The sequence below is a fragment of the Podarcis liolepis genome, assembly GCF_965112155.1.
Source record: "Podarcis liolepis genome assembly, chromosome: 4".
NCBI lineage: Eukaryota > Metazoa > Chordata > Lepidosauria > Squamata > Lacertidae > Podarcis > Podarcis liolepis.
In genome coordinates this window covers 43738324-43757673 of record NC_139558.1, presented here as the reverse complement: position 1 = coordinate 43757673, position 19350 = coordinate 43738324, and the positions used below count along the sequence as shown (strand labels likewise).

Below are 19350 nucleotides of genomic sequence, written 5' to 3'. Positions count from 1 at the left end.
CTGCTTCACTGCTATTATTCTGCTTTAGTAGAACAAGAAGCCTTATACACACTGAACGAAACACTGGTACAATTCTACCAAGAAGCAACACACAAGCAATTATCAAAATTAGTGGAACTTTTATTGGCAGATTCTTAGCTGTGAATTGTAGAAGAAAGCAGTCAGTTCACTTTACCAAAATACTTCAGTTTTCCTGCAGGATCTGGAATTATCTGGATAAGGAGAAAAAAGTCGCAATCAAAACCAAAATTGTCCAATGTTTGTTATATATCTGCTGTATAAAGTGAACTAAGTCCTGTGCTGATGATTGGATGTATATTAGACCCATCTATCCTCCAATGAGTTCCCCAAGATAACACAGGTACTCAAATACCCAACGGTACTTACAAATCTTCTCTTGGCCACCACATTCTCATAGCATCTTCAGGTTTGATCTAAACACATGCAGAAGGCATGGCTACAGCTATTAGTGTATTCCCGTTTTCATGTCACAATAGTTTGATGATACAGAGTACCCTACCGACTCATGTGCCCTACCTCTCCCGCTGCTGCTCAACACACACATTTCCTGGTAAGAACTACAGTTACACCAGTTCAGATATGGTAAACCAAGGGTGGGTAGCCCTGGCCCTCCATGCATCTTATCTTTCCCTCTCCCCTCACTGGCCCTGCTCTCTAACAAGTGTTTTTGCTTGTCTGGAATGTGTCCATGATCTTTGATAATGCTTCTTGCTTGTATGGATTTTGTATTTTCTATTTTCTGTGTTCTTCCCCTCACACACTGGATATGGTGACACATACACCCCAATCATAATGTGAACATAGGATTGCACTGATAAGCACCATGGATTTTTCTGGTACCAAGGTGCACCTAATGCTCTTCGGATTGTACCCAAAATCATAAGGGGGGAGATCGGAATCATTGGTGTCCTTCAGTAACATGTCAGGATAAAACAAACTGCTGTAGGGATGTAGAACTGTCTTGAGAACGCATGCAGTGTTCTTTTGTGACCTGTCTACAGTTGAACTTGTGATAAACCACATGTTATTCCATTGCTGCACTTGTCAAGTCACTGGCCAAAAAACTCAGATTAATATCCTCAACTTTGATGTTTCTTTATTCTGAAAGTCTATAATGTAGAAATAAATGACAAATACTTATACAAAATGTTTATGAAGACTGCAGCCCTGTGCATACATACTCAAAATTAACTCCAATTGAATTTAAGGGGACTTATTCCAAGTTAAATGTGCATAAGACTGTAGCCTAAGTGGATGTATTCAGAGACTGGGAAATCTATTGACCAATGAACATACTGTTATAAGTTAAGAGTGCAAAATTACAACTACTTGTGATTTTTTGTATCTTACTGAAATGCTATAGAGTTCTGGAGCAGGTTTTTGCACAACTATAATGCTATTCATGTAGCAGTTATCTAACATGCAAGCACCTTAAGGAAATAATTTGTCTTGATTTTTCCTTCACTGTGTAAAATCTTAGCAAGAAAAGCATGCTGGAAAAGCTGATAGAGATAAGATGAAGAAGTAAAAGTATCAAATGGCATTCAAATTGCCCATGCATTGCTTTTGGCCTGCTGATAACATTCCCCACATGACATAAGATAAAAAATTTCAAATGGAGCATTCAAGGAAAAACTATGTTCCAATTATATTTATAAACACCAACTTACTGTTTCACTGCCTGGTCTCCAACCAGCAGGGCAAACTAAGAAGACAAGGAAAGGAGACATTAAGCTCATGGTTAAAAATAACCCTGCCTTCCTATTCCTTTTATTCTGTGGAACATGAAAGAAATAATTCATTTTCTGCAACTGCAAATCTATATATGATGAGGTAGCTGAATGAAGTAGGATTTAATCATAGACTGAGAACTTTTCAATTTGTTTTACAACTAATACCAGGAACCAGGCATCATAGTATTGAAGGCTGCTAGAAATGTTAAGACCAACAGTAATTTGTCAAAATATCTAACAGTCTCAGCTTTCTTACTTGCTATCTAGAAGAAACCTTTCTTTTCTGTGTAGGCAACTGAATGTTTAACCCTGCAGGAAATACCTTCTCCATGTTCGTCAGTATACTGGAATGCTTGTACTAGACGAAGAGTCTCATCTACAGATCTGCCAACAGGAAGATCATTCATTGTGATTTGTCGAAGATTTTTCTTGCCATCAATAATGAACAGGCCTCTGTGGAAACATAAATATAAGAGAAATTGGCAAGACAAATATCAATAACCTCATTCTGTGCATATATATATTACACCTGTCTGCGAAACACCTGTATCAACTCTTCACCGAAAGCAATACATTTTATTTCACTATGGGATCTAACTATGCACGTCATAGATCCACTGAAATAACTAATTGCTAACCGAGATTTTAAGAACTGTGCTCTTATTCTAGTCAAGTTTTTCTCTCCAATAGACTGCTGTTGTAAAATTAGCAATTCTGATCTTGCAACTTTTTTAAACACAGATTTTTGTTGAATGTAACAGAATTTTGATAAAGCATCATGTAGGAAAAATATGACAATAATCTATAACTATTTGAGTAGCAGACAGAGAAGGAAATGGAATAGTTAACATTATACCTAAGAGCATGTCCTTGATCCTCGAGGTAAACTCCATAATCTTTTGAGATCTGGTGTGTCAAATCTGAAAGAAGTGGTATCTTTATTGGTCCCAATCCTCCTTGCTTCCGAGCTGTATTAATCCTATAGCAATGAAGATCACCAAATACTTCAGTGAGAACTATTCCATACCTGCACTGTCAACTTAGTATCATTCACAGTATCTACTCTACATGATAGGTGGTGAATTTAATGGACCTGATCTAGTCTTTGCATCTCCCTCACCCTCTCCTGTGTACACTTCTCCAGAAACGGAAGTTTCCTGACAACACATGCTTCCTGCCATTGACAGGCCTGTAACCGGGCAGCTATACTCATGGGATGGCTGCAGTTACTTAACAGTCCCAAGTTTCCAATCAAGATTTCTGCTTTGTACAGAAAATATAACAGCTACCAGTAAGTTGTGTAAATGAAAGGGAAAAGGACTTACCATGCTAAATGAGTGAACTGCGAGTCTACTGAGCAAGCAACCACTTCAGCACCTATTGCTCTGAATTCTTCAATTCTGTCACTAAAGGCAATGATCTCCGTTGGACATACAAATGTGCTAAATTTAAAGAGAGACCAAAACGTAAATTTCTAAAAAGAACAGATCCCTACTTACAGTGGTGCCTCGCAAGACGAAAATAATTCGTTCCACGAGTCTTTTCGTCTTGCGATGTTTTTCGTCTTGCGAAGCACGGTCCGTCACAACTGCGCCTCTTCAAGCGGCTTTAAAAAAAAAGTGCAAGACGTTTTCGTCTTGCGAAGCAAGCCCATAGGGAAATTCGTCTAGCGAAGCAACGCAAAACCGAAAAACCCTTTCGTCTAGCGAGTTTTTCATCTTGCGAGGCATTTGTCTTGCGGGGCACCACTGTATAACCAATCACTAAAACAGAAATGAACTGCTTTCTGCAAAGCACTCAATTTTCCAGCTATTTATTTATTATTTTCTTTTATTTATGCCTGCCCATTTATAGCCTTCATTGGTCACTGATTCAAGGATGCATGTAGGAAAACAAGTTTTACTCCATTACACTTCTAAAACTCTAGCATCCTATTCCAAACATTTTTGGCAGTGTATTCTGTTCAACCATTTTGCAGTGCCAGAATAACAACATACTCTGTGATGTGTTCGCATACCTGTTGATATGTGACATCCTAAATACTTATATGGTGCTACAGCAAATATTTTGAGTGAACTACTAGACAGAAAATTCTATTTCCAGTCTGAAAGCAGCAGTCAAGTTCAACATTATTATGTTTGATAGAAAACTATCTTATTTGTCCTTCACTTCAAAAATCAATCAACTATATGGCAGTGGGATGGATGCCAATTACCAGGAGGAGGGACGAAGTAGCAGGAAGATTGGTGTGATGGGGCACACTGGTGCAGCCATCCAGCACTCCTACCAGTGTTCCTGTACCACATCAACCTCCCCACCATTTCACTGCTCTTGGTAAATAGCAGTAGCCCTGTGGCCAGCAAAGTGGCATTGCTGCTCCACACCACTGGGTGAGCTTGCTTTTGCTTGCTACATAGTGCTACAGGGCTCTGCTATGTATAGTGGGACATTTCTGGAGAGTAAGGGCCCTGAGCATGAGTCCTTGCTGGGCTGTTATCCCTTTTACAAACTAACAGCTTGCATAGAGACTACTACCATATCTCTAGGAGGCCCTGTCCTGTTGTCCTACTCCAAAAAAATCAGACCACACAAGTTCAGAATTAGAAGGATTGATGACCATTGCATGGGAGTAGCCAGGATTTATTTGAGGGGGGGAGGGGAGGCAGGAATTATGTTGGGGGTGGGGCAGAACTGAGTTATCTGTGATCCAATTGGTCACTTAGTTAGGGGTTTTTTTAATTTACTTGATGGGGGGCAGCTGCCCCCCAGCCCCCCACCCATGGATCATTGTGAATTTCACACATATTACCCCAGTAAACCGAGAAAACACTTAGGATTATAATTTGTGGGATTTCCATAGCCACTTTCATAATTTTATATTTTCTAATTCTTTATTCCTGTTAAATAAGCAATTTTTTTGGCCTAAAAATGAAAAGACTGCTATGATCAGCAAGCATTATATTGTGAAAATATACATATATATCATGTGTTTTGCTTACAAGTCAAGTGGATAAAAGAAGAAAACGAGGTATTTTCCTTCGAAATCCGTTAATTTCAGCTCTTTAAACTCTCCATTGATGACTGCTGTTCCTTCCCAATAGGGTGCTGGTTCGGAAACTAAAAATGAAGGATACATTGTACTTTAATTCATTTTGCCTGATTGTGCTGGGATATAAGTCAATATTTCTCTTTGAATAGATTAAAATATATAATGTTCATTTTAAAGAAGCAATGCTGGAAGAACTCAAATATTGGAAAAATTATTTCAGTTGTGGTTCTTATGACTTACAGTAAGTTATTGAGTACTGGTGTAACAACAAACATACACTAATGCCATAGCACACATTTTTATTTATTTATTTATTTATTTATTTATTTGCCGGTGATGTGTGCAACACAAATGTTTGGAACTATGTCAGCACAAATTTGGAAATTCATAGGATGGGTGAATGGAATATGTTGGTACTAAGGTGTGCACTAAGAAATGGCAGCTAAAGGGATAGGTGCAGTGCTGAAGATTGGGATTTGAGGTTCTACAAAACTTTTGTTAACTCATACTTCACAAGGTTAGAGTATGATATCATCAGAAGAAACCAGCTGGATTCAGGCCAAAGGATGCTAATTCAGCATCCTATTCTAGTGGTAGCCAGACAGACACATATGGGAAGTCTGCAAATGGGACCAGAGTGACTAAGCACCCTCCCTGTTCTGATTCCCAGCAGCTGATATTCAAAATATATTGCATCCGACAGTATCTTCAATGGCACTGTGAAAGGTAGCAGTCTAAATCATAGTAATCAGTGCTTGGTGACACTGAAGATACTTGATGAAAAACATAATTGAGCTATATAAAAAATGGGCCCAACTGCAGCCCAAGTATGAAAACTAAAGAATCACTGTCCATTGATTAACAAAACTCTCTCTGTATCTACTCAGATGTAAGCCCTACTGAATTAAATGTAAGTACAGTATGTATATGAATTAGGATTGCAACCTAAAGACATATACGCAAAGCACCTTCTTACTGGATCAGTTTATGATGACTATTTACAAAAATAGACAAGCCACTCTTGGAACTAAGTCACTATTGGATACAAAGTTTGTCTTCTTTGCAAATTGTCTAAAAAACAAACAAGAAATCTGCCAGATTATTCAATCTTGCAGTTTTCTTACCAAGAGGTACTTAGGTGAAACCTTTTTGAAAAACAGCATATTAAGTTGATTGTACTGTAGTACAGAATGCCACCCTATCATTTTAGAATGCTGTAAAACACATGGCTACTCACTGAAGTACTGTGTTCAATGGGGCTAACTCCTAAGTAAGTAGGTGTGGGATTGCAGCCTTAAACTACTTCTTTTAAAAACCTCTCTGCACTTTCAAAGCAACAGCCTTTGTCTGACGTGTCCTTACAAAATAAAACAACCTCTAATCAACTGTGCACCGACAAGGAAAGTAAATATTTGAAACAAGAGGGAGGTGCTTCTTTTAAATTTAACCCATTCTCACACTACCATTTGCGCTGGGGGGGGGGAAGCCTTCAAAACTCTACCCAATTTGCAGGCAGAGAGCACTTTTTTTGGCTTTAACCTGCTGTTCCTTTTTGGAAGGAGAGCTTAAGAAGAAACACGGATGAGCCCTGTGGCCACTTGATTCTGTTTTGCCTATTGCGGAATAAGCTTTCGTGTTGTGCTGCGAAACAAATTATTCCACCATAAATCACTTTTCTTCTTTGAAGGCCTCTCTCTCTCCCTCTTTTCTGCTGCAAGAGATCAACAACGACAAGAAGCCACGTTGCGGCAGCGACATCATTTCCCGTCCCCCCAATTTCCCAGCAGCGTCTCTAACTAACACGGCACGTCCTGCGCGTCTCAGCAGCACCCGCGTTTCCCCCACCCCCGTAAATTCTCTTCCCCGCAAGGGAACAAAACTGGAGCGGGGGCTGTGGGTGTGTGGGGTTTTGCTTTGCTTTGCACAATGCCAACGTCGAGATGAACAATAACGAATAGTAAAAAAAAGCAGAGGGAGCAGGGAGGGGGAAAGGCTGGGCTGAGGGGCTTCTCCTGGCCGCCGCCCCTTCTCCCTCAGCGCCAAGGATGAGGCGACGAGGCAGCCGCCTCTTGTCTCTCTCCCTCCCGCCTTCCCGCTCGCTCCTTCCCTCCCTCGCCTCGCCGGGCCTCTCCGGCACCTACTCTTGGCCTTGCTGAGGTGCAGCGAGTGGTCTCGGACGGGCACCCGCGACGCCTCGCCCGGGTACACCTGGCCCCCCGCGTAGTAGTGGCACTTCTCGTCGCCCGAGCCCTGCGCAGCCTCGGCGGTGGCCGCCTCCTCGGTCATGACCGCCGCCAGCACCAGCAGCACGCCAACGGCCAACGGCCGCGTCGCCAACCGTCGCGGGCGCCTCGCGCTCCCCGCCGCCCCCTGGCATTCTGCGGGTGTCCCGGCGCGCGGCGGCTCCATGGCACGTCTCGCTGGCCCCCGGCGAAGGGAGGAAAGAGAATGGCAGCGCCGAGGCCCGGCGGGAGGAAGAGGCTGCTTCTGGGGGCGGGACCCGACGGCCGACACTGACACGCCCGCCCTCTTCCCCTCGCGGCTGTTCCCCGCTTGTGCTCCGCTGAGGCGCAGTTGCGCATGTCCCGCTGACTGCGCCCTAGTCTGTGAGGGGGAATGCGGCCTCGTCGCGGGAGGAAGCTTGGCCGCCCTCCAGGATGCGCCTCTGACCGTTGGGCATGCTGGCCTGGGCTGAGGGGACCCCAGCAGCGCCTGGAGGGACACGGGTTCTCATTCCCTGCTTTAGGTGACTCGAGTGTCAGTGCAACACCGGATAACCACAGCCTCGCATTCCGATCAGCAGCTGAATTGTTATACTTTGTGTGGCATTTCCCCCCAGAGTAATCTGAAAAGCTGCATCCCCCAAACTTTCTCTGGGAAAGGACACAGATGTCTGAAGAGCATCTGATTCACAGCTGCTTGCTCCTTTTTGGAACTGAATCGCTGGCCATGAAGGAAGCATAGAAACGTGTTACCATAACAAGGACAACAGCAGCAGCTCCTATTTGCATTCTCCTAAAGGGAAAGCAATGAAAGACCCAGCTTCTCATTAACAAAGTGTCTAATTCACTTGACCAGAAACAGGTGCTAAATCAAAAGTGATTTATTATCAATAAATGAAATCCAGGACATGGTAGCCCTGTGCTGAATTATCAAGGACACGTTTTCACTTTTTTGCAATTGGAAAATATGGGCAAAGGGGAATTCAGTGAAAAGCAGCAGCAGCCACCAACTCCTGTGTGCACTTCGACTGCTGCCAATCCTGTTCTGCCATGCCCAATGAAGCTCATGCAGACCAAACTGAAGTTTGGAGTCAAACTGTGTCTGCACACAGAGTTTTTCTCTACATACAACTTTGCTGACAGGAAGCCCTTTTGAAGTTGTCACCTCACTCAATGGCATCAGCTGGTTGCTATGTGGGCCCTGTGCACCTGCCAAAATGGCCTGAGGGGTGGTGGTGGGAGAGGTCAGAATCTGGAAAAGGTGACCCACCTCTGTTGTAGAGGTGCTGCTTTTTCCTTATGTTGGTGTTCATGTGTGAAAGATAGAAAAGCAATTTTAAATGTACTTGTACAATATTTGATTTTTAAAGTGATTAGTGACTGTGCAGGAAGGCATTTATAGCTGCATTTCATGCTTCTTCCATTATTATGCCACTTGCGAACATGTTATGTATCTGAATCTCAATTTATAGTCCACCCACCATTTTTCTTGTATTGAACTACAGTGTATGTATTTGGGAATGTTTTCCTCTCTATGGAAGTGAGTTTTATAGAGGCAGATTTCCCTTTACCATGTCCCTTCTTCCCTCTCTTGTGAAACTAACAATGTTGAGGCGGAAACCTTAGCACTTTCATGGAGGCTATGAGAGCATCACATGTCCATCTCACTTCTCTGCTGCTGTTACTGTTACTACTCAGCAGAGCAGGCAGTTTTTTTCCTACTTCAAAAATTATGTATGCACAGCACACCAGTCTAGTTGCACACAGGAATACTTTTATCAACCCAGAAACTAGAGGCACAAGTGAATCTGATATCGTTTCCCCCTGACTGTGTCAATTTCACAGGAGAATAGGGGAGTAGGAGGAAACCATGAAGGAACTAGCAGTATTGCAGGCACATATAGGGCAGTCTGGCTGGTATTTAGGAGAGGAATGTGGAGAGATGCCTTCTGAAGGCATGTGACATTTCAGGCAGGAAAATAATGGTGATATGTTCATTAACTGAAAGGGAAGGTTGCCATATCAAAATTAAAACAGATTAAAATGCACATGCATGAAATAAAATTATCCATTAGATACTAAACATGTTGGCATGGAAGCAAGTCTCAATGCTTCAGTGCAACTTGCTTTCAAGTACAGTGGTACCTTGGGTTACATACGCTTCAGGTTACATATGCTTCAGGTTACAGACTCCGCTAAACCAGAAATTTTACCTCGGGTTAAGAACTTTGCTTCAGGATGAGAACAGAAATCGTGCTCCGGCGGCGCAGCAGCAACAGCAGGAGGCCCCATTAGCTAAAGTGGTGCTTCAGGTTAAGAACAGTTTCAGGTTAAGTACGGACCTCCGGAACAAATTAAGTACTTAACCTGAGGTACCACTGTATGTGCTAAACTATTCTTACGTGGCTTAGAATCAAACTTCAAAACATTAGTTTTCATGGTATCTTTCCTAGCTTAGATTGCTCCGGTTCTAGTCATTTTGGCTCCCTTTCGTTACCTCTGTCCTCAGTGTCTTCTACCTTCCTTTCCATCTGTTATTTTTATACTCAGGGCTTCTGTTGAGACTCAAGAGCAACAAATATTAATTCATTGCAAGATCAGTTTCATGCAATGTTGGGCTCAAGGAAACCTATGAGGGCTCATTCTATCCTTTGCCTCCTATCATTGCCTTTTCTGTGGTTGTTTGTTGACAGCAAGAGCTATCTTTAAGAGCCAGAGTGTCTGATCGCCAAGGATTTGTGAGGAATGGCGAAACCCCCAGTGTCCTAACACAAAGACAGCTTACTGATTTACTGCTACGCTCTGAAGAAGAGCTTCTCCACTTTTCCCATCTTGGAACAGTCAAGGTATTAATTTTCACTTCACTTGCTCTCTGTTCTGAACTGCAGGTCCAAAGCAGGGCTCGGGGGAGGCGTTGGGTACAGGGATACCAAAGAAGGATGTCAAAAACATCAGAATGGCTAATTCTACTGCTGTATTAAAAGAAGATGTAGACTTAGCAGCAAAGCGGCCTGCTAGGCTTCCCAGCCTTTATAGACGCAGGATGGACACCAAAGCAAGGCAATTGCTTGTCTGCGCCCAAACAAATGTGCCTACATTCCTTATACGCAAAGCAGCATATGTCACTTTGTCTAGGACATATCACTTCACCTGACCAGATGCGGGCATAGGCAGCAAATACCCAAGTCTTACAGATGGTTCCCCTTTCTGGTCTCAGAACCCAGTACCCCAAGCCCACAGATAGGAGTATTTGCATTGAACTTCCCTCTTTAACCTAATACAGCTCTGTGCATGCCAGCTTCGTGGTAATTGCCTTCTCCTCTCTGTAACTGGCATTAGGGTCTTCTTAGCGCTATCCAAAGGTCAAATTTAAATACTGCCAGTTTCTTTGACAAACTGCATAGCAATCAATCTTCCATTTTTGTAATATACCTTCCTTGACACTGTGATTGCTAATTCCCTCTGGTACAAGTATAATATATATGTAATCTGCCTTGTACACAGTGACTGAACTAATGATCTGACCACCCTTCGTCCTGCATATGTGCATCTCCCTAATGTGTGTAGACAAGGGACTCAGTTATATATGCAAAAACAACATTTTAAGTGTGTTTTAAGTGCAATATACAATGGAACATTTCCAATATCTTTTTTTTTTTGGCAGTATGGAAAATATTATGCCAAATGTAATATCCGGACTGCAACATGGTATTCATTGCCACTTTTTGGAGGCACTTGCTGATATTTAACAATATTCTGCTGAAATTGCTAGCTAGCTCCTTTTATCTTCTCAAACTGAAAAGGGCATTTCAACAAATATATGGCACTGGCTGTCATATATGAGAGAAAATCTATAAAGCAGAGGGAGAGGGGATTTTCTACCAGGGAATAAAAAGAAATGTGGTTCCAAAGTGGTGTTATGCTCAGTAGAATGAACATGATGAAAATTACTAATTGGAAAAGTGAAATGTTCTGGCTCTCATGAAGACAGACTGGTGGGTAGAGTAATGTGCAGGGACTGCAAAGTGCCTGTAGAAAGGAATTCTGCACACATAAAGATTTGGCTTCTTGAGCAGCTTTTGTTTTTACAGTCCTGCCTGGAAGCAACTTCTGGCAATATCAATTAGCTAAACCAATGCAAACATGGCCTGATTGAACAATGGTGACAGGTTATTATCATCTGCTTAGACATTCTTCTTCTGGTGACTGCTTTCCATCTTTTGGGTGATGAAACTAAGTGTACTTTTCTATACAGTATAAGTCTGGTTATGATTCAGCTGAATATGATTCACAAAGGTGTTTAGTTTATTAGACTTATGATGTACCTGTTCAATACACCTTGGGGGAAAATGAGCATTAAGTAGTTATTTTAAAACCACAGTTCCATCTATCCATAATACAGTGGTACCTCAGGTTACAGACGCTTCAGGTTACAGACTCTGCTAACCCAGAAATATTACCTTGGGTTAAGAACTTTGCTTCAGGATGAGAACAGAAATCGTGCAGTGGTGGCGCAGCGGCAGCAGTGGGAGACCCCATTAGCTAAAGTGGTGCTTCAGGTTAATAACAGTTTCAGGTTAAGAACAGACCTCCAGAATTATTTAAGTTCTTAACCCGAGGTACCACTGTATATCTCTTTAGCACTGCTGAGGTATTGCTTCCTGCAATCAGTTGGAGATGGCACTTAAGTAGTGGTTCCACACATATCAAGCGATCCTTCTCCATGGCTAAGATCCTTCTATAATGCTTACTCAGAAGTCTGTCCTCTTCAGTTAAGGTTCTTTTCAATGTTGATTAAAAGCTCCCTATCCCTTTTATTGCTTCCTGTTCCATGTGGCCTTTAGGTTACTGATGAACAGCCTGTTAATTACATCTGGAACAGTCACCTTCATTGCCTATTAATATCAGTTACTGTTTCCATGGAGTGCACTTTAAATACAGAATTTTTCTTTCTTTCTGAATTTATAAAGCAAAAGAGTACTATTTCACTATATAAAAATGAAAAGTAAAAAAATGATGAGAAGAAATTGGTAAAAATATAATCATAATTTAAAATTTTATTTAAATGGGACACCAGTTCAAAGTAAAACAATGCAGTATCCGATTCAGAAGGGAATCACGTTTAGTGGGGGAAATAGAAACTTCAGAGTACAAACATCTGGGAGTAATTTTATCTGGTTTCTCCATAAAAGGGGAGTGGAAAAAGGCAATTCCTTGCTAAACTGCCAGTGTGGCATTTGTCTGTGTGTATCCATAAAGAAGGCTGATCACTGAAGAATTGATGCTTTTGAATTATGATGCTGGAGGAGACTTTTGAGAGTCCCATGGACTGGAAGAAGACCAAACCTATCCATTCTGAAGGAAATCAGCCCCGAGTGCTCACTGGAAGGACAGATCCTGAAGCTGAGGCTCCAATACTTTGGCCACCTCATGAGAAGAGAAGACTCCCTGGAAAAGACTCTGATGTTGGGAAAGATGGAGGGCACAAGGAGAAGGAGATGACAGAGGACGAGATGGTTGGATGATGTTCTCAAAGCTACGAAAAGTTTGACAAAACTGCAGGAGGCAGTGGAAGACAGGAGTGCCTGGCGTGCTCTGGTCCATGGGATCACAAAGAGTTGGACACGACTAAATGACTAAACAACAACAAAATCTATCTATAGCTATAGTTTTTGCAGAGTGGATTTAACAGACCTCCCAATATTTGACTGCCACTTCACAATGATTGTCAAATTAATTTGTCAAAATCAGCTCTGAGTCTTATAATTCTGAACTGAATTCATAGCACATGCATGTGTATGAAATTATCTCTTTCATTTAAGAAATGCCCACCTGTGGGCTTGTGTGTGCATTGGACATGCTCTTGACTCCATTTGGAAATCTCAGATAATAGCATTTGCACAATGCTTTTGAGTTTCTAAGGAGGCACTCCACATATATTATCCTGTTTCTAAACCTTGCAACAAACCAAAGAGGTAGGTCAATATTATTATTCCTGTCTTGCATATGAAGAGGGTCAGGGCATAAGCAAAGAGAGCACACCTTGCCTAAAGACACTAAGTGAGTTCCTGGTAGTGGTGGGATTTTACAACAAGGACTTATTGAATCTTAGACACCTGCTTTACACCTAGGAACATTCAACAATTGGTTAGAACGTCAAATAACATATGTTACATAAGCAAGGATCGGTGTAACTATTTGAAAGTCCCTTGGGCTTAGGAGTGGGTTGGAGTTGTTTTTGGAAAGATGTAGATACCTTAATAACCAGATCGCTATCACTTTTTTCAATAGGTGGCAGTGTTCTCCTACTTTCATACCTCGATGGCAGATTTCACAGCAGAAAAAAACCCCATGAAGATAATGGCCTGGATCCAAACTACCACATAACAACTGTGTTGTTCTGTTACAATATGCTCTAGGTGGAGCTGCCTTTGAAGATCTGAAAACTATAGCTGGTTTAGAATGCCACTGCCAGACTGTTGATATGTGGTGCGTGTGTTGTTATTTAGAGCATTTGACTCCATTGCTATTTAATCTGCTTTGTGTCCTGGTGCGTTTCTCAGCCCAAATCAAAGTGCTACTGGTTGTCTTTAAAGTTTAAAGACAACAAGTGGTACTTTGAATTCCGCTCAGAAACACAGGAGCCGCCATTGCAAAGCGAAATGATTTGCGTCTGGAATACCTAAAGGTCTTGTTGCTCCTACATGGCTCTGTCTATCTATTAAGCTCTTATGAGGAGACTCTGGACCACACCTCAGTGCTGTCTGAGGTGGATCCTAAGGCCTGGAATCTTCCTCAAGAGGTTTGTTCATCCCTTCCCTCCTAACCTTCAGGGAAACAGCCTTGTTTAGAAATGCCTTTTATATAGGGTTTGTTTTTAAACAAATTACTTGTGGTTTTAAATTGATGCTATTGTTTTGTTCTGTTTACAACCTGTTTTGGGGACTCCATTTGGAGTAAAAAGAAGGATATGGCTATAAAAATAAATGAAATAAATGAACGACTTCTGCACTCTTAAGGGTTTTTGTGTGTGCATGTGTTTCTCATGCAGCAGGTGGTGTGAGCTTTTAGTCCTTTGGTCCTTTTGGCCATGCTTGCTGAAGCTGAGAGGAGTTGTAGTTTAGCAACATCTGGAAGGCCAAAGGTTCCCCTTTCATACAGTATATGAGGGAATGGTTGTAACTCAGGGGTAGAGCTTTGGCCTGGCATGCAGAAGGCCCAAGTTCATTCCCAGGCATCTTCAGGTAGAGGTGGGAAAGAGTCCTGCCTGAAACTCTGGACAGTGAGCCATTGCCAGTCATGGTTAAAAAACATGTACAAATGGTCTTAAGTTCAGTTTTCCACATTGTCAAATCAATTTTCAATTTTTTTAAAGTTCTCATGAAAATTTATCCACATTTTAGTGCAAATTTCTTCTCATACTCATTTTTTGTATGAAAAATAGCTTTACAGTGGTACCTCGGGTTATAGCCGCTTCAGGTTACAGACTCCACTAACCCAGAAATAGTACCTCAGGTTAAGAACTTTGCTTCACGATGAGAACAGAAATCGTGCTCCGGCGGCGCGGCGGCAACGGGAGGCCCCATTAGCTAAAGTGGTGCTTCAGGTTAAGAACAGTTTCAGGTTAAGTATGGTTCTCCAGAACGAATTAAGTACTTAACCTGAGGTACCTCTGTATATACAAGCAAGCAATTTCCTCTTATTGCTTTTTGCATGCTATTTTCACTAATCTAACATTTTATGTACACTTTATCTTAGTATATATTATATACATCTATGTACACAGCACTTGACTGGAGAAAGATATTACAAAATTCAAAGATGTGTAACTTTAGAAGGATGCCTTTGTTTTGGTTTGCAAATTGTTTTGGGAAGTGTGGATTAAGTAGGCTTGCCTTGAAGTGTAAACTGAACTAAATTTCTCTCCCATCCCTGCCCCTGCCAAATGCAACATAGCAAACTTCTTTTGCAACATGAGACACAGTTGCAAATGCAGCAGAATGAGGAGGCGGGAGGATGAGGTGATAAAATCAACCGCACCGCTTCAGGCACCATTTTTATAATGCTTTCCAAGATATGATGGGAGTGGGGAACCTTTAGCCCTCCAGCATCCATCAGTTCCAGCCAGTAGAGCCAATAGCCATGGATGCTGGGAGTGGGACTCCAACAACATTTGGAGAGGCAGTTTTCCCACCCCTGATATAAAAACTCCCTGCAAATAAAATAAAAATATTGCACACCAGGAAGAATGGCTCTAGCCAAACACTTTCTCTGCTGAGAACTTTTTTTTTTAACTAACGAAGTTGTTTTTACATTGGAAACATTGAAAAATGTGATTATAATTCATTCTACCGCCTTCAAACTCTTCCATCACATTCCAGTCTTCTTTTGCAGCATGTCTACATACAGCCTAAGGAGACTTTCTAAAGTGATGTGGCATAGGGTGGCAGAAAATATCGAAGGCCAAAGAAAAGTAGTTGAAAAATTGCATTGGGCATGCCCCAACCCCAGGGCAAGCTAAAGCAGTACTTTGATCTATCTGTGTTATGTGATTATCCAATGATTATTTCAGAAGGGTGGGACTAGATTAGGGGTATGTGGAATCTGAAGAAGGAAAAAGAGTTAAAATTGTGTATTTCCTAGAACAGGCAGAGAGGCAAAGGTGGCCAGAAAAGAAAGAAAGGGAACCAATGGAGACAAACCAAAAGCCACCATGTGGGGCGTTTTAAATGTTAAGTGCTTGGCGTGGGATGCGTTTTAATTGGTCAGGAGAGGATATATTAATTGCAATTTATCCCTTCAGGTGCCCATGTGTTTTGGTTAAACAGAGTTACAAAATCCCATTCTTGGCAGCAAAATGAAAAGAATAAGAATTAGGCTGTAAAGTCTTGTTTTGAGCAAGTCCAGCTATGAAGTAAGCTGGCTCCCCTTCCTTACCCCGCTTAATAAAGATTCAGACAACAACCTGGGAAGTAAGTATAAAAATGTAATCTATTTACTTATAATCTTGCATTGGTTCACATCAAAGGCAGCAATAAAAACTATGCAGGCAAAATACTCACATTTACAATATAACCATCTTCAGAGCACATCTGCCCCCATGGCAGGTCACAGGAAGAGAGGAACAGGGAGTACTATATGCTCCTTCCTCTCCAGAAGAGGAGGGGAAATGACACCACACAGAACCCTCTCTACCAATTGTCTTTCTATGGCCTATCAGCTCTGTGGACTTAGACCCTTCTCATGTTAACTAGCAAGAATATGCATTTGTCAGGTTTGGCTGCTAATCTCCCACACTTGGAGCATCTAGGGAAGGGAGCAACCCAAAAACTGTGAGAACACATGTAAAGTAGCTGTTGGTTTTTTTGGTAAGTGTTAGGGATTGATTAGCTGCTTGTGCGTAAAAACGTGCTCCCTCAGAGTTTGTGCGACCCCACAAACCTCCGTGTGTGACGGAGCTCCTCAGACATGTCTGCTCTAGTCACTAGTAGAGTCCGACAGTGGCTGTCTGCGGAAGCGTTTCCAGCAAAGGAGCTCCTTAACGGAAACGCGTCTCCTGGACTCACGGCGTGACAGTTTCCGGCGAGGTGTGGGTCTCCCTATGGGAGACTCAGATACCTCCCCACTGTTCTCGCTGGAAGCTTCCCTGAGCCCTCCCTCCTGCTCGCATTCCCTCAGAGACCCACTCCTCCCCCTGCTGGTCCCTGCTTCAGCTGTTGAGTCTCTTTCTTCCTCCCTGAGTCCCTCCACCACCTGATGCTCCGATGGCAGTTCCCTGACATCCACCTCCCCTCCAGGGCCCCCCTCACCCCCTCCCATTTCCTCTCCCCTGGGAGGTGAAGGGCTAAAACCCCGAAACGAATCTTCCTCCTCTTCCGACGTCTCGAACAATTCCCTCCATCGATCGTCGTCCTGGCTCGCTGAATCCTCTTCCTCTTCAGAATCTGGGAACCCCTCCAACTCCTCTTCCTCGTCGGTGGTGGCAAAGTATTCCCTTCGGAACCTCGCTACAGGCTGAGGTTTACGTGGGAACCTCTGATGAAAAGTCTCTATTAAAACTTCGTCATTGACATCCTCTGCCCTAACCCAGGTGTTTTCCGACTCCGGTTCCCCTTCCCACATTACCAAATACTCTACTTGATCTCCCTTCCACCTGGAATCAAGGATCTCCACTACATGGTAGCTGTGTTCCTTCTCCTCCATTGCTGGTCCCCTAGTGACCCTCCCTTCACTGTCTCCTCTATACGGTGACAGCAACGACCTGTGAAAAACTGGGTGCAGCTTCATGTGGTTCGGTAACCGGAGCCTGAAAGCCACTGGATTGACCTGCTGCATGACTTCAAACGGACCCAGCCTTTTGGGTCTTAATTTCTTACAACCTCCTTTGAACGGCAACCCTTGGGTTGACAGCCACACCTGGTCCCCCACCCTGATGCTTTCACCTTCCCTTCGGTTTTTGTCTGCCTGCCTCTTATATTCCTCCTTAGCCCTGTTTAAGTTGAGTTGGAGCTGGCGATGGATCGCTTCCATTTCTTCAACGAACTGTTCTGCAGCTGGAACGCTCCAGTTCTCCCCCTCCCCCCCTGGGAAGGCTCTGGGATGGCACCCGTGATTAGCCAAAAAGGGGCTCATCCCCGTGGACACGTTCTCTGCATTGTTGTAGGCAAATTCTGCCAACGCCAGCTTCTCCACCCAATCATTCTCTCTGTCATTAACATAACACCTCAAATATTGTTGGAGAACCCCATTTGCTCTTTCCGCCTGCCCGTTGGTTTCTGGATGACGGGCCGTTGAAAAATTAACCTCTACATGCAGTAAGCTCATGAGCTTCCTCCAGAACCTGGAAGTAAATTGTTTCCCTCGGTCTGAAACCACCCTCAAGGGGGCGCCATGCAACCGAAACACATTCTCTACAAACAATTTGGCTGTTTCTTCTGCTGTGACCGCATGTGAGCAGGCTATAAAGTGGGCCATTTTAGTTAACAGGTCTACTACAACCATGATGGCTGTTTTCCCTCTAGACCTTGGCAGATCAGTCATGAAATCTATTGCCACTGCTTCCCACGGTCTTTCAGGTGTGGGCAGTGGTTCTAATAAACCAGCCGGCGCCCGCCTCTCCCCCTTGGCTCTTTGGCATTGTTCACACCCTCTCACATACTCCCGCACATCTTCCCTGACCTTGGGCCACCAAAATTCCCTGGTAACCAGCCACATGGTCTTGTGTTGCCCAAAATGCCCTGCTGTGGGGCTATCGTGCAGCTGCTTGAGTACCTTCTCCCTCAATTCCCCTTCAGGTATATATAACGCTCCCTTATAATACAATGCCCCGTTTCTCTCCTCAAAACCACCGGATTTGTCTTCCTCCCTCCTGAGATCCCTGAGTTTGTCCTGGGCGTATGCATCCTGCACCGTACCCTCTACCAATTCCCTTTGCCCCACCAAAGTCGCCCCACACACCCAGCGGTCCTCTGGAATGATATGGGTTTCTTCGGGTGCTCCCTCCCCCTCCAAATATTCAGGTTTGCGTGAGAGAGCGTCCGCCCTAACATTCTCTGGGCCTGGCACGTAACAAATCTCAAAGTTAAATTTGGAGAACTCCTGGGCCCATCTCAACTGCCTTTGGTTGAGCACTCGCGCAGTTCTCCAATACTCTAGATTTTTATGGTCCGTGCACACTTGCACCTTATGTTGTGCACCAACTAGCAGATGCCTCCATCTCCGGAACGCCTCATGAATAGCAAGAAGTTCTCGGTCGTACACCGTGTAGTTCCTCTCGGATTTGTTCAGCTTTCGCGAAAAGAAGGCACACGGTCGCCACTCTGACTCCTCCTTCCCCGGCTGCAGAAGAAGCACCGCCCCTATGGCTCTGTCAGATGCGTCTGTTTCAACCCTTAGCTTCTTTCGTAAATCCACATGCAGAAGTTGTTCTTCAGAGGCGAAGGCCCTTTTCAGCTCCTCAAACGCTCGCTCCGCCTCCGCCGTCCATACAAACTTCTTTTTACTGCTGAGACAGTCAGTGATGGGCGCCGTCAGATGGGCGAAGTTGCGGATGAACTTACGATAAAAGTTTCCAAACCCTAGGAACCTCTGCACATCCTTCTTGGTTTTGGGTGTTTTCCATTCCAGCACTGCCTGTACCTTGCCGGGATCCATGGCCAATCCCTTGTCTGACAGGCGGTACCCCAGGAATTCCACCTCCTTGGTATGGAACCGACACTTCTCCAGTTTGACCCACAGCCTGTTGGCTTGCAATCTGCTCAACACTTCTCTGACGTCTCTCACATGTTGCTCCTCATTCTCCGAATACACCAACACATCATCTAGG

At 43.4% G+C, this 19350-nt stretch overlaps 1 protein-coding gene and 1 long non-coding RNA gene across 5 annotated transcripts; one reads left to right on the top strand and one right to left on the bottom strand.

The window, feature by feature from the left end:
* Window positions 1-99: 99 nt before the first annotated feature.
* PRDX4 (peroxiredoxin 4) lies at window positions 100-7212 on the bottom strand (the record flags this gene model as incomplete). 4 transcript variants are annotated; one of them, XR_014525808.1, is made up of 8 exons in its annotated part: window positions 100-212; window positions 388-434; window positions 1692-1726; window positions 2011-2207; window positions 2611-2733; window positions 3080-3196; window positions 4754-4871; window positions 6945-7212. XR_014525808.1 is itself a non-coding variant. In XM_083502112.1 (8 exons), 8 exons carry the CDS (start codon window positions 7210-7212, stop codon window positions 209-211), a joined length of 843 nt encoding a protein of 280 aa, XP_083358238.1. In that variant the 3' UTR covers window positions 100-208. The 4 variants fall into 4 exon arrangements, 3 of the variants coding, with proteins under 3 accessions (XP_083358238.1, XP_083358239.1, XP_083358237.1); XM_083502112.1 differs by having other exon boundaries at window positions 2077-2207; XM_083502113.1 differs by lacking the exon at window positions 388-434.
* A 2025-nt stretch (window positions 7213-9237) lies between these two features.
* Window positions 9238-14043, top strand: LOC310706386. The gene is made up of 3 exons (XR_014525815.1): window positions 9238-9871; window positions 12848-13000; window positions 13317-14043. It is a non-coding gene; the product is annotated as an uncharacterized lncRNA (long non-coding RNA).
* Window positions 14044-19350: the final 5307 nt, after the last annotated feature.